Source organism: Chrysoperla carnea, chromosome 3, assembly GCF_905475395.1.
Source record: "Chrysoperla carnea chromosome 3, inChrCarn1.1, whole genome shotgun sequence".
NCBI lineage: Eukaryota > Metazoa > Arthropoda > Insecta > Neuroptera > Chrysopidae > Chrysoperla > Chrysoperla carnea.
In genome coordinates, this window is record NC_058339.1 from 92,333,688 (window position 1) to 92,346,570 (window position 12,883).

General features: G+C 26.2%; 1 protein-coding gene across 1 annotated transcript in view; it reads right to left on the reverse strand.

The window, feature by feature from the left end:
* The window catches only part of LOC123295803 (protein nubbin-like), a 131,625-nt gene that overhangs the window by 11,338 nt on the left and 107,404 nt on the right, over positions 1 to 12,883 (reverse strand). Inside the window, exon 5 of the mRNA XM_044877264.1 lies at positions 5,694 to 5,747. Within this exon, the coding sequence (XP_044733199.1) occupies positions 5,694 to 5,747 (54 nt within the window). The remainder of the gene's footprint in view (positions 1 to 5,693; positions 5,748 to 12,883) is intronic.

Sequence of the window (12,883 nt, forward strand, 5' to 3'; positions counted from 1 at the left end):
ATTCTTCGATCATAAAAGCGTCGTTGATATTCCTGCATTGACGCTATTGCATTTTCGTCACAATATCCGTAAATAAAATTAAAATCTGCATATTCTTGATTTGTAAAAGTAGCCTATCTTCTTTATAGACATAAAAATGCACATAACTCCTTAACTATTGGATTTTGGACAAAAGTATATAAGACACTTTCGACTTAAAATTGTTCAGAGAATACGCTCTTAAACTATGTGTATTGAGTCATGGAACACCCTGTATAAGTATTGTTTGAATAATATTCAGATGATATGATGTGAATATGATATAATATTCAAGTTAGTAGATGATAGGTAAGTTTAGTGTATTCAGTAATGGGTATGTTTATGTTTATAAAATGTTTTGAATAACAAAACATACCTTACTACATATTACCAATAAAAATATACTATCATATTATTATTGTAAGCCTAGCTAGGAACAAGAAGCTCTAGTGGCTACTATCATCTTACTATCTTCATTTGAATAAAGTACCTACTCAAACAAAAATAAAAATGGATCATTTACATCTTATGGAAATAGCTGGCTTTTTTTTTTGTGGTATCAATATCATTTTTCTTTTTGGTTCTTTACTTTTCAATATGTAAAGAAACGGAAACATTATTGTTTTTATTTAGTTTTAATATACTGGACTTTTGCATTGTATGAATATATTTTGAATATTTGGGTGATTTCAAGAAATATTCTAAAACATTATCAAAAAGAAAAGGTTGCTAATACATGCTTAAGAGAATACAGAAATCTTGTTATAACTGTCTCATTGAAATTCCTCGTGAAAAAATTTAAGCAATTAATTTCATTGGATGTAAAAAATTATTACTTTTAGTACATATACAAATTTTTGAACAATAAATCTGTACATTTTTTAATAGCATTTTGGTAGCGATATAAAAAAAATAAACATTGTATTATGAAATGAATGGAGAAAAATCAGTTCAAATAATAATAAAAATTTTTTATTAATGATCAAAAATATACCAATTATTAACACATGTCTGCATTTTGGGTGTACATCATATAATAATATCTATCAAATTATAACCCCTTTCTATATAACCCCCTTCACCCAAATATTAAAATTCACCCTTGGTAGCTTGGCTAACTTGGCTAGTATGCTGATCTTTTTTATATTATGTATAATATGTAAAATGCATTTTCAATATGACAGTTGATATATTGATTTAAGTTTTATATATGATTGATTATTTACTACTTAGAAATGTAACCAAAATTATATATATATTTTTCATTTAGTTAACAAATATTTTTTCTCGAATATTCTAGCTATTATTACATTTTAATCCTTTTGAAAAAATGCCAGATTAATATTATATTAAATTTTAATATTTAATTTTATATATTATTTTTTAGCCTATTTTTTCCTGTCTATTCGAGATCTGTTTTATTCTTTTGATTCGATATCTATCTTATTCTGTTTTTGATAGAAGAGATTTAAGGTGATTGTAAACCAACAGTATTGTAAAAAAAGTTTTGGTTTATTGCACGATACATACATATAAACCAATTATATGCTTTGTCATCAAGTAATGAGTTATTTTTGGCTTTACAATACCACTCAACTACAAAAATATATAATATATTGTGTGCAAGTGATGCTTATAAATTTGATAATATAGATATCTTTCTTCAATCATCCATATTCTAACTATAGTCGTCTCTCTTCATCAAATGATGGATCTTCGAATTTTAATAATTAAATTAAAATTTTGTTTTTATATCATCGACAACCTTATATTTTTATGGTATTATTATAAACTACAGGATTTTCTAAATATTTTATCTAGTTTTTTTAAGGATAACTTATATGCTTCATCTTTTTTCAGCTAACTTTGAACAACCAACTAGATTTTGTGATTTTTAGAAACTTTGTTAATCAAAAAATGTATTTATAAAGTTTCATTGAAATCCCTTAAAGGGGGTTAAATCAAATTTTATTTAAATGAATATCAAACAAGTGAACAGGTATCATATTCACTTGATTATAATCAAAACATTTAAAAAATGAATACATAAATAACATGCATAAACATAACTACATAATAGGTAATAGATTAGATAAAATGTCATTCGAATTAAACCCTTTTTTTTTTAAATAAACATAATCTACCACACACAAGTGAACTTGTTGCACCTCTATCTAAATAATATATGTATTATGTAATAAATATGATGTAAAAAGGTGTTTTTTATCAATTTAAATAAAATGTAAATGATGCATTTAATAATAATATTATAATATTAATATCCTGTTTTGTATGCCTTTAGGACAGGTACTACTAACTAACTAACTCAAAGTAGGTACCAGTAGTAGGTATAGAAGGGTTCATTTTATTTTATTTTAAGGTAGTATGTCATCATCATCGAGAATATCACAGTTACGAGTGTGCTGAGTGGGTTTCGTATCCATTTACACAGCTCCAACCGAACAAGGAGTGCATTTTGACCCATTGAATTCGAACTTTTTCAACTTGCTCATCGATTAGAGTGGGAGAAAAATTGTTATAAACAAATAAATTGTTTATACAGTCATAGCTCCTAAACTATTGAAAATTTTTGTAAACAATGATCGATTAGTGGGCATTATTTGAAGAACTATTGATCGATTAGTTCTTCAAATAATGCCCAGAAGATGGAATTCATACTATCTGTCTTCTGTGTAATTTATCTTAAAAACTAAACGATCGAATTCATTTTTTTGACCTTGGTTGAATAGAGAAAATTATGCGCTTTCAAATGAAGTTTCACAAGAAAGTGGGTGAAATTTCAAATTTCATAGTCGGGCTGGCTAGGGGCGAAAGGGTGAAACCTAAAATTCTCTAGGTACCCTTTTTGAAATTCCCCCTAGATATCTAAATTGACGCGGTCAAGAGTTATTAAGAGTGGATACTTTTGAAATGAACGCACTGTATAATTGATTAAAAAAAAGTTATTGCTGATTTGACTAGAATGTTATGTATGATTTCGATACTGTCATACTACCTTAATTTTTGTGGCTGATAATAATGTTACAACAACACAACAACACATTCTATCTACCTTTATTTAAATAACACTATCAAAAGTATTAAAAAAAAAAAACAGGTATTATGCTTACACTAACCAGTCTCTATTAGCATATTATTATATAACACTGTGTTGTTATTGAATATAAAAAAAAAGAATTATTTAAGTGGTGGCACGCGACTTAAATAATCGTAGTCACGTGGTTTATTTATATTTAACCCCTTTTTTTTTATATATAATACTTACAATTTAAAAGGGGTATTAAAAAAAAGTAATACTTCTTTTATATGTTATGATGTATTTACATATTGATAAAGGACAATTTGATGTAATAAATATTTCCTTAGGGATGTAAAATAATATTCAAAGCACCAACCAATAGGAGTAGAAACCCTTCACTTATTTCTTTTTTTAACTGGCTCTTATATATATTAACAAGATATATGGTTTTTTAATTGTGATTAAACTATGTGCCAGTTAAGTGTGATATATTTTATTTATTTAATAATATGGTGGTAGGTTTTTATTTTTGACTCTTGTTTCTGTCACTTTAAGAAATGATGATTTCTTTTTTTTTTATGTAATGAAAACTTATTTTGTCACGTTGAGCAGTTTTTAGAGTGAACAAATTGAATTCTTCCTAAACGGATAGACTGATTTTGATGAAGCTTTTTGTGTGTGTTCAAGGAGGATGCGACGAGGATGGTTTACATTCACAATTCGCTCCACTACAAAGAGTTTTTGAGGATTTCGCACCAAAAAAATTAAAATCTATGAAATAAATGGTGGAAACGCTTATAAATGATATATTACATTACATCTTACTATTCAAAATACTTGCGCTAGTTTTTATTTGCGCTCCCACCATAATTATCTAAAATTTTAAACAGCTATTTGAAAAGTATTGAGGTATTATTTATAATTATTCAGCTATTGTGAATAAGTATTTATTACACCTTTATGCGAGCGCAAATCACTGCCAAAGATTCTAGCCAGTCCAAAGGTCAGTTATTTCAAAGTTTTACGTTTTCACTTCCGTCGATAGTCCCAATAACTGAATATGTCGGCCGCGACGGGTTAAATGTAGTCTTCTGTTTCATCTTTAATTTTATTGAGATCATATATTTATATTTAAGAGATAATGGATATTGAAATTTTAAAGCGTGCTAACCGTAACGTAACGACTATTTGAATGCGTGTGAACCAAAAAAACAAAATAAACTATAAATATTATAATTTAATAAAAAATTAATAATAATTTTTTTTTAAATCATAAATTACGTGTTTTATTATTATTTAGGTATAAAATAAAAATTATTTTTAATGTGTTTAAAAGTTATTTTTTTTTTTTTTTATAAAAAGGAAATATAATGACTTGAACAATACACTACACCATATAATTAACACAAAATTTACAAGTAATATTCTATTCTATTACACATGTACAATAAAATAATGACAATTTTCTAATAAAAATATAAAAAATCAAACCATAACTTGTTATTACAAGTCGAGTGTTAATTTGCAACAAATATCATTATATATTTTTAAAAAATAATTGAATTAATAACTAAAGTAAATATAAATAAAATATAAAAAAAAATTATTATTGTTTAATTAAAACGGATGTATATAACTAATAACTGACTATTGGTTTTAATGTTTTGGGCTTTGAATTTAAAAAAAAACTAAACCGTAACAAAATAAATATCAACTTTTACATTATTAAATATAAATACTCAAAGCTATATATTAAAAAAATTTATTTATTATATTCCTAGTATCATTATTTTTTATTAATTATTAATTACATTTAATATATTATCTAAGTTCGTTATTAAATAAATTGTGGTTCACGAATGCGTTATACTTTTATGAATAAATACAGAGTGGCCTGTAACTCGATGAACATAGCTTAAGAGCGTATTTATTGGAAAATTTTAAGTCGAAAGTGTCTTATATTTGAATTATGTCCTAGAAAGTAATAGAAAGTATATGAAATAAATGAATAAAACATGAAAATTTTTATTAATTTATGTCAAATAATTACCTTTTTCTAATAGGGGAGAACCCTAATGTCGAATTGACCATATTACCCATAAAAATGTAAAACTAGAATTGATACCATGACAAAATTTGCAAGTAAAATAAAAATAAAAAATAAAAAACGAAAAACGAAAAAGTTTTAAGCAATCAAAGATTGCATTCAAAGATTGCCCATCTCCTTTTACCAAAAGTTTACCAAAGTTTTATATGTAATCACTATGGCGCTAGTCACGTTTGACGTCACTAGTGAGTATCTTCCTCTTTGTTTAATTAGGAATTTTAAACTTTCATATTGTACATACTAGAAAAGATTTTTTTAAACCAATTTCACTTTTCTATTCGTGAAGTGAGAATTCTTCATCCCCTAAGTTTATAACGCCCAAAAAAATCAATTATTTTCTTAAGGTTTTTGTTCGAAAATTTTTCGTTGCATATTTTGAAAATGAGTAGTAGTTTGGAAAACATATTTTTAAGGAAATTTCAAACACAATTGCAAGAAATTGACACACTAGCAAAAATAGCGAATATATTGGATAAAAATGAAATATATTTAGCCAAAATTTTTAAAATAAAAGTGAAATAAACTTACCGTTTGAAGGTGGGGTTGATGGCGGTTTTTCTAATCGGCTCCGAGAATGTTCCACTAGAAAAGAAGAAAAAAAAAGGTATTTATAAAGTATATATTTGGGAAAATAATTTTATTCTAACAAAATATAAAAATAATAACCAGCAATCAATAAGAACGTTATATATTTTTTTGAATGAATTGGTCACCACAACCAACAACGATTGCTATAGCAGGATAGAATTATATACATATCTATATATTTATTATGATGTCGTGCCGCGGTGGCATATTGGCACGTGAGGGGTCAGTAATGTTAAGCTCGTCAAGAATACAACTCCCTTGAGACAGAACACAAGGTATTGATACCACATACGTCCATCGTGATGGTTGGATAAGATGATGACCACGTGTGGAGTTTACCGCTGCGTTCGACCAGGTGACCACTATATAAACATATAGCACATTACACATAGTGTTGGGACTATTATTATTATTATTATTATCATCCTTAGGATACGATCATCATGGACGCAGGTATTTACTGGATGTCTTCCTTGACAGCGATCGACATAATATTGTATCTTATAATAGTTTAGTCTTTTTCTTTTTGCGCCCTTACGATTTTTTAAGAAGAATGTTGTTTTATGTCTAACGGTTTACAACATAGACTCAGTTGACCTATGCTGCTCATTTACGAGCTGAGCCTCACTGTCTTGAGCACGCTATAAAAAGTTCAGCTTGATATCTTTTTTCGTTTTTGAGCTATCGTATTCACAGACAGACGGTCAGACGGACAGACAGCCGAAATGGACTAATTAGGTGATTTTATGGGCACCTATGCCATAATTTTGTTCGTAGCGTCAATATTTTTAAACGTTACAAACTTAGGACTAAACTTATTACACCTTGATATATTTCATATATATAAAAAATCAAAAGTTTTATCCAAAATTTCTCAGGTAGTCGTATATCCTTAACAAATATACAAAATTTAGACTTTTCTGACACTTTTTTCAACGCAAGGCAAATAGATAGCCATTCTGTAGAGTTACACATACAAACACATTAAATGTTAACAAGTTGGTGCCTACATGCATGTATCTAAAAGTAATATGATATTTGTATAAAAACGTCCTTATTATTGATATGAGTACAATTTTGAGTAAAAGAGCAATGTTACATGTTCAAATATCATCATCAAAGTATATGCCTAACATTAGGTAGGTAATGCAGGAGAAATGTGTATTTCTTGATCGGATCATCATACCAGAGGTACACATCTAACTACCTGCCTAATATCATCTACCTATCAATAAATATTTTCTTAACTAAATAATGAAAATAACGCTTTTTATTTTACCCTTTTTTTTGTTTTTAGTATGACACCGTGAAACTGATGACATAAATAATACGTTCTAATGGAAAATCTATTATTCCCAATTTCTATAATTTTAAAAAAAGTACCTTTGTATACTTATAAATAAAATTTTCAACATTTATTTTGGTTTTCAAAATATCGAAAGCTGAAAAATTTTCCATATTTTAAAAATTATGTCAGCTATCGAAAAATATATTCTTATTTGAAAAATTGAAAAAATATATTTTTTAAATTTGTACCCCCATTACTGTGCTCATACATCCTTAATTTTATAGGTATTTTTTCCTTGCCATCATTTTGAAATATCTCATCAAATAACTTCAAGTTTTGTAATGCAATCGACATTTGTGAAAATTCCCAATCAATGTGAAAAATATTCCAATATATGAATACTATAAGCCAAACCATTATTATATATTCATGAATGAATATATTTTACTCTATATTGGTAAACATTTTTTTTAAATAAATAAAAAATTAATGTTGGCAAATGTATTCGATAATGTTACAAAGTGGATACGAAAAATATTTCTAAATATCTAAACTTATTTCATCAGAAAAACTCAAACAAAATAACTGCACAGCAATTGAGATGTATAGTTTATTGCGTAAAAAATATAAGCACTGGTAGGAATGGACGATTAATTAATCTTAAAACTGAACCTTTCATGTAATAATACGAACGAAAGAACGAGAAATGTCGTGGTACACCCGGTAGGAACTAATTTGTTACATAAATATAGCTGTTACTTATTTATTTACAGAATATTGATTATGCCATAACATAACATTTCTTTGTACTTACTTTAAATTATCTCTATTATCTTTAACTTCTGACAACTAACTTTTTTTTAATGAAAAACATAAAATTTTTAACAAAAAATACAAATTGACAAACTATACAAATATTTTTGGCATATTCTCAAAATTCATAGCAAACTGAATCGCTTGAAAAAGTTTTAGCTTCGGGGTTTAGTGTCGCAATATTAACTATGATATAGACATTAGTTTCGAATATTTTTTAAGAAAATGTCTGTATTTCTAATGTTTTTAATTTGAGCGTTCATTACAAAATAATGAACGTTTTTAAATGAACAACCTATATATATATATTTACCATATGATTATATTATTTTTGGTTATTTTGCGTATACATTATTATTTGTTTTAAAAAAGATATACTGAATATGTATTAGCTTGTGTGACTACATTATTTATCAAGCCAAATACTAGTAGTATATTTTACAAGGATGGATATTGAGCTTGGAACGGCTCCCCAAGGGGTCACTCAAGCCCCAAAGTATTATTTTTCACCCTTGACTAAGACTTTTGCATATATCTTACTATCCGATGCCCATATGGGAACCAGTACATCGACAAACCATTATTTATATCTTTATACATACTCTTTTACTCTATATATAAACATATATATATAGTTATTTTTTTAATACACATATATGTTTAGGTACTTATGTTCTTTTTTATCAGAGAAATATTACAATTTTATTATAGTGAATAAAACACGATTAAAAATTAAATGTCTATTCAAATTTCTTGTATGCACAATTTTTGAATTTTATAATTATAAATTAAATATCTTTATACCATGTATATATGAAATATACATAGTATATTAAGTTTAGTCCCAAGTTTGTAACGCTTAAAAATAATGATGCTAGGAATAAAATTTTGTCATAGGTGTTCATAAAATCACCTAATTAGTCCATTTCCGTTTGTCCGTCCGTCCGTCCGTCTGTGGACACGATAACTCAAAAACGAAAAAAAATATCGAGTTGAAATTCTTACAGCGTACTCAGGACGTAAAAAGTGAGGTCAAGTTCGTAGGACCCATCTTGTAAACCGTTTGAGATAGAACAAAAGTTATCAAAAATTAAACAACTTTTGTTTGAAACATTTTTTCCTAAACATCACTGTTTACCCGTGAGAGCGCCAATTAGACGGAAATTTTATAATATTTACTATAGTTGATTATCAGTTATGTATGTGTCACATGTTTGTATGTGTAATGTGATAAAGAAATCAACACTGACTATACATGGTATTTCAACAATTAACTCAGTCAATTGTTTGTTTTCACTTGTTTTAAATAATATTTATTTAATATTTAAGTTATTTAAATTTATAATTATAAAATTTAATTAACATTCACTTGAACAAAAACATAATATATTTAGTGAATTATTAAAAACTGAATAACCTTTTGAAATATAATAAATAACAATAATAACAATAGTTACATATCGTATAATACGATACTGCTTTAATGCTAATTAAATTATTGTATATTTAATTTCAATAAAACTACAGGCATATTAATTACATGCATATTAGATGTAAAAGTAGTGCTGTAGAATTCCGTACGAGCAGAGCTAGTCAATATTATTATTATTATACAACAGGTAAAGTTATCCTTGCGTTTTAGTTTTATACTTGCATACAAAATAATTGGATTTTGAATATATAAATATATGATTTTTGTGGTCAATTCATAGAATCGAATAACAAGGGAAAAATGAATAATATTAAAGATTCATATTTATATTATTATTGTTTTTCATATTCATAGATTTTTTTTTTAAGTACTGCACGCTAATATCATCTTTTATTATTAATTATTTATTACCTATATATTACTTTTATACGAAGGCATTACTAGTTAAAATTATTTTAATTACCATCAACTACTGTAAAAAAAAACAATGTTTTTTGCTTCTAGCTATTAGCGAATTGCCGAAGGAAATGGGGCTATTGCTTTTGATCTGATGATGGAATTTTGGAAAAATTTTCACTTTCTGCACTTCTCATCAAAGTTTGTTTTGATTATTTCAACTGACATGTAAATTTTTGAACTTGAAAACCATATAGTTAAAAAAAAAGATTAGTTTAGCCATTTTTAACCCCCACATGTGTGTGTGTCTGTCTGTGTGTTTGTCTGTCTGTGGCATCGAAACGTCTAAACGGATGAACCGATTTTGATTTTTTTGGTTTTGTTTGAAAGGCAATTTAATGGAGAGTGTTCTTAGCTATGTTTCAAGTACACATATAGGATTCCTTATTCGAAAAAAAAATTAAAAATTGGCGATGATCTTCCAAAACGGCTCGGTTTGGAAAAAGTTTTCCGGAAAAAGGCAATTTAATGGAGAGTGTTCTTAGATATGTTTCAAATGTGAGTTTAGGATTTTCTTAAACTTTGTTACTTGTTATTAGTTTAACCAATTTACAAAGTAAAAGAAAATAAGATCATCAAAGTGAGTGTACGGAAATAATTTGTAGGTTAACTATTTATTAAAAATAGTTTTTTTAAAAAACAAAACTTAATTAATAATTGTTTTTTAATAATAATAATAAATATACTTATATAAATATAGATAATACATTAATTAAATCGTTTGGTTCAGTTGTTATTAACTGAATTGGCACATCAAATAATAATAAATTTAAAAAAAAAAAAAATATAGTATTTTCAAAAACAATTGTTTATGAAATGTAATTAATATTATATTAAATATTGGATACCAAAAAAAAAACAAAAACAAAAATATATAATAAAACTCATTATGAAAAAGTATTTATTTATCCACGAAACCAACCAAATATGTGAGGGTGGTTTCTAATAATTAATATCAAACTATAAACAGATCAACGAGAAATATTTTTTGTGTGTGAGTAAAAAGGGGATGAGAAATGAGAAAAACAAAAATATATATATATATTATTAGGGATGGTAATAATTATTACATATAAGTCGAAGGAAAAAAATTATAAGAACTGCATCTGATCGCCAATTTATTGCAAAAAAAAAAAAATCATATACAATAAATTGTCCAAATCCAATTATAAACGATCATATTGTAACGTTTAAGGTTCGTTAATTCTCGGAATTAGTCGCCTACATGAGTTTTGCGAACAAATGCAATTTTCTCGTACCTACAATACAGTAACTGTATCTAGCTTTAGCTACAAAGAAGTAAGCTTTAATAACATTAATATACGCTTAAGTTCCCATACAAGTCGTATATTTTCTTTTTCATTATTATTAATATAGATGAGAAGTTAAATATTACTTTTATATCAGATATGTATTTGTAAGACAGGGTGATTCATTATACAGGGTTAATCATTTTAATCTAATATGGCTAATAACTTGTTTCGAAGCTAACCAATCAAAAAAAATTTTAACAAAAGTTGTAGAATTGATGGGAGGATATTATGTTCTGACATCAGATTGGACCCAGTTCTCCGGGTTGTTGTAATTGTCAATTTAGATCTTAAAAGGTAAGACATAGAATAATACTTTCAATGAGAAAGTTACCACTCATGAAAACAAACTAACAATTTTATTTAAAACTTGTTTTCGAAAATAGTTTGTTTAAAACTGAAGGCTAATAGCTATATAAATTGGTCCACCCTGGGTAAAAAAATTACTTCTTCTTAAAAGAGTAAATTGTATGGATAGATAACTGAGTCTATGGATTGTATATATGTTTTACATTGAAAATTTAATATAATTTCCTAACAAAACTAAGTAATTATGTTAACGTAGAATTCCCAGAGGCAACAAGTTTAATTATTTTTCAATAATTTTAATATGACATTTACTATACTATTTACATGTAACAAATTGAAAATTAGTCATAAAAGTGCTTTTTAACACCAAAATTATCCACTGGAAGCGCTGACATCGATTAGATTGTTCCTATCATTACTATGCACCCTGCGAATAGCTACTTTTGTAAATTTAGCCTTTTATATGCACAATTTTTTTTTGTAGAAAGTCTTAAGTAATTATAATTATTATCAATTAATTGTTAAGTCTATTCACTGATTATTAAGTGGGTTTTATTAATTTTTAAAATGTTAGTATATATTATATTGTTCCTCAATATCAAAAACTTTTCTTATATATTAAAGTTTATGAAAGCTACTCGATTCAAAAGAACTTAATTCGATACAGTTTTTAAAATATTTGTACAAACATTTATTAAAAGTTTTTACCTTAAAAACTTCAATTAAATAAATTTTTGAATGCGATAATTTTTTATATTAAAATGAATGCTTTTTTTACTTACATTTGCATAATTGATCGATAGCTGATAAATTCCAATCGTTGGAATCCATTATTGAACGATACTTATTAATATTATTACAATTTGTAACAATCGTTGTCATTTTAACAATAATAAAAAATAAAACTTTTTTTTTTAAACAAAATAAATTAATATATAACAGTTTTTATAAAATATATTTAAAAACAAATATTAATAAAGTAATGAATTAATTAGATACAATAATTTAAGAACATTTTACTAAGTAAGTAGATGGATATACGTATTTGAAGTTTAAGTTTTTTTTTCGAATTCATTCAACACTGAACAAATGTTAGAATCTCACTGAATTTAGTGGACAGTGGTCAAGTTGTAATATAGGGAATATATATTTGAGTTGTTGTATATCTTATAACATGAGGGTGATACTATGTGATATGAATGTATTTCATCCCCCTTTTCATATTATATTCGCAAACTTAGCGCCCTTCTCAATTAAATATAATACCACGCGTTTTTACTTATTATAGTAAAATGTTACTTACTTGCTTATGCTCATTTATAATTCTATTTTTTGAATATTTTTGTGAAATAATATCAAATTTTACATCTGTGTATCTGGAAATTATCGTAATTAATTTCACTGTACAAAAAATTGTAAAAAAAACAATGTTCCTTATCGCACATCACAATTTGTTTGCTGGTTGGTAGAAGTTAAAAAGGAAATTTTATGTTATGTCATAATAAATATCTTGATCAAGCCA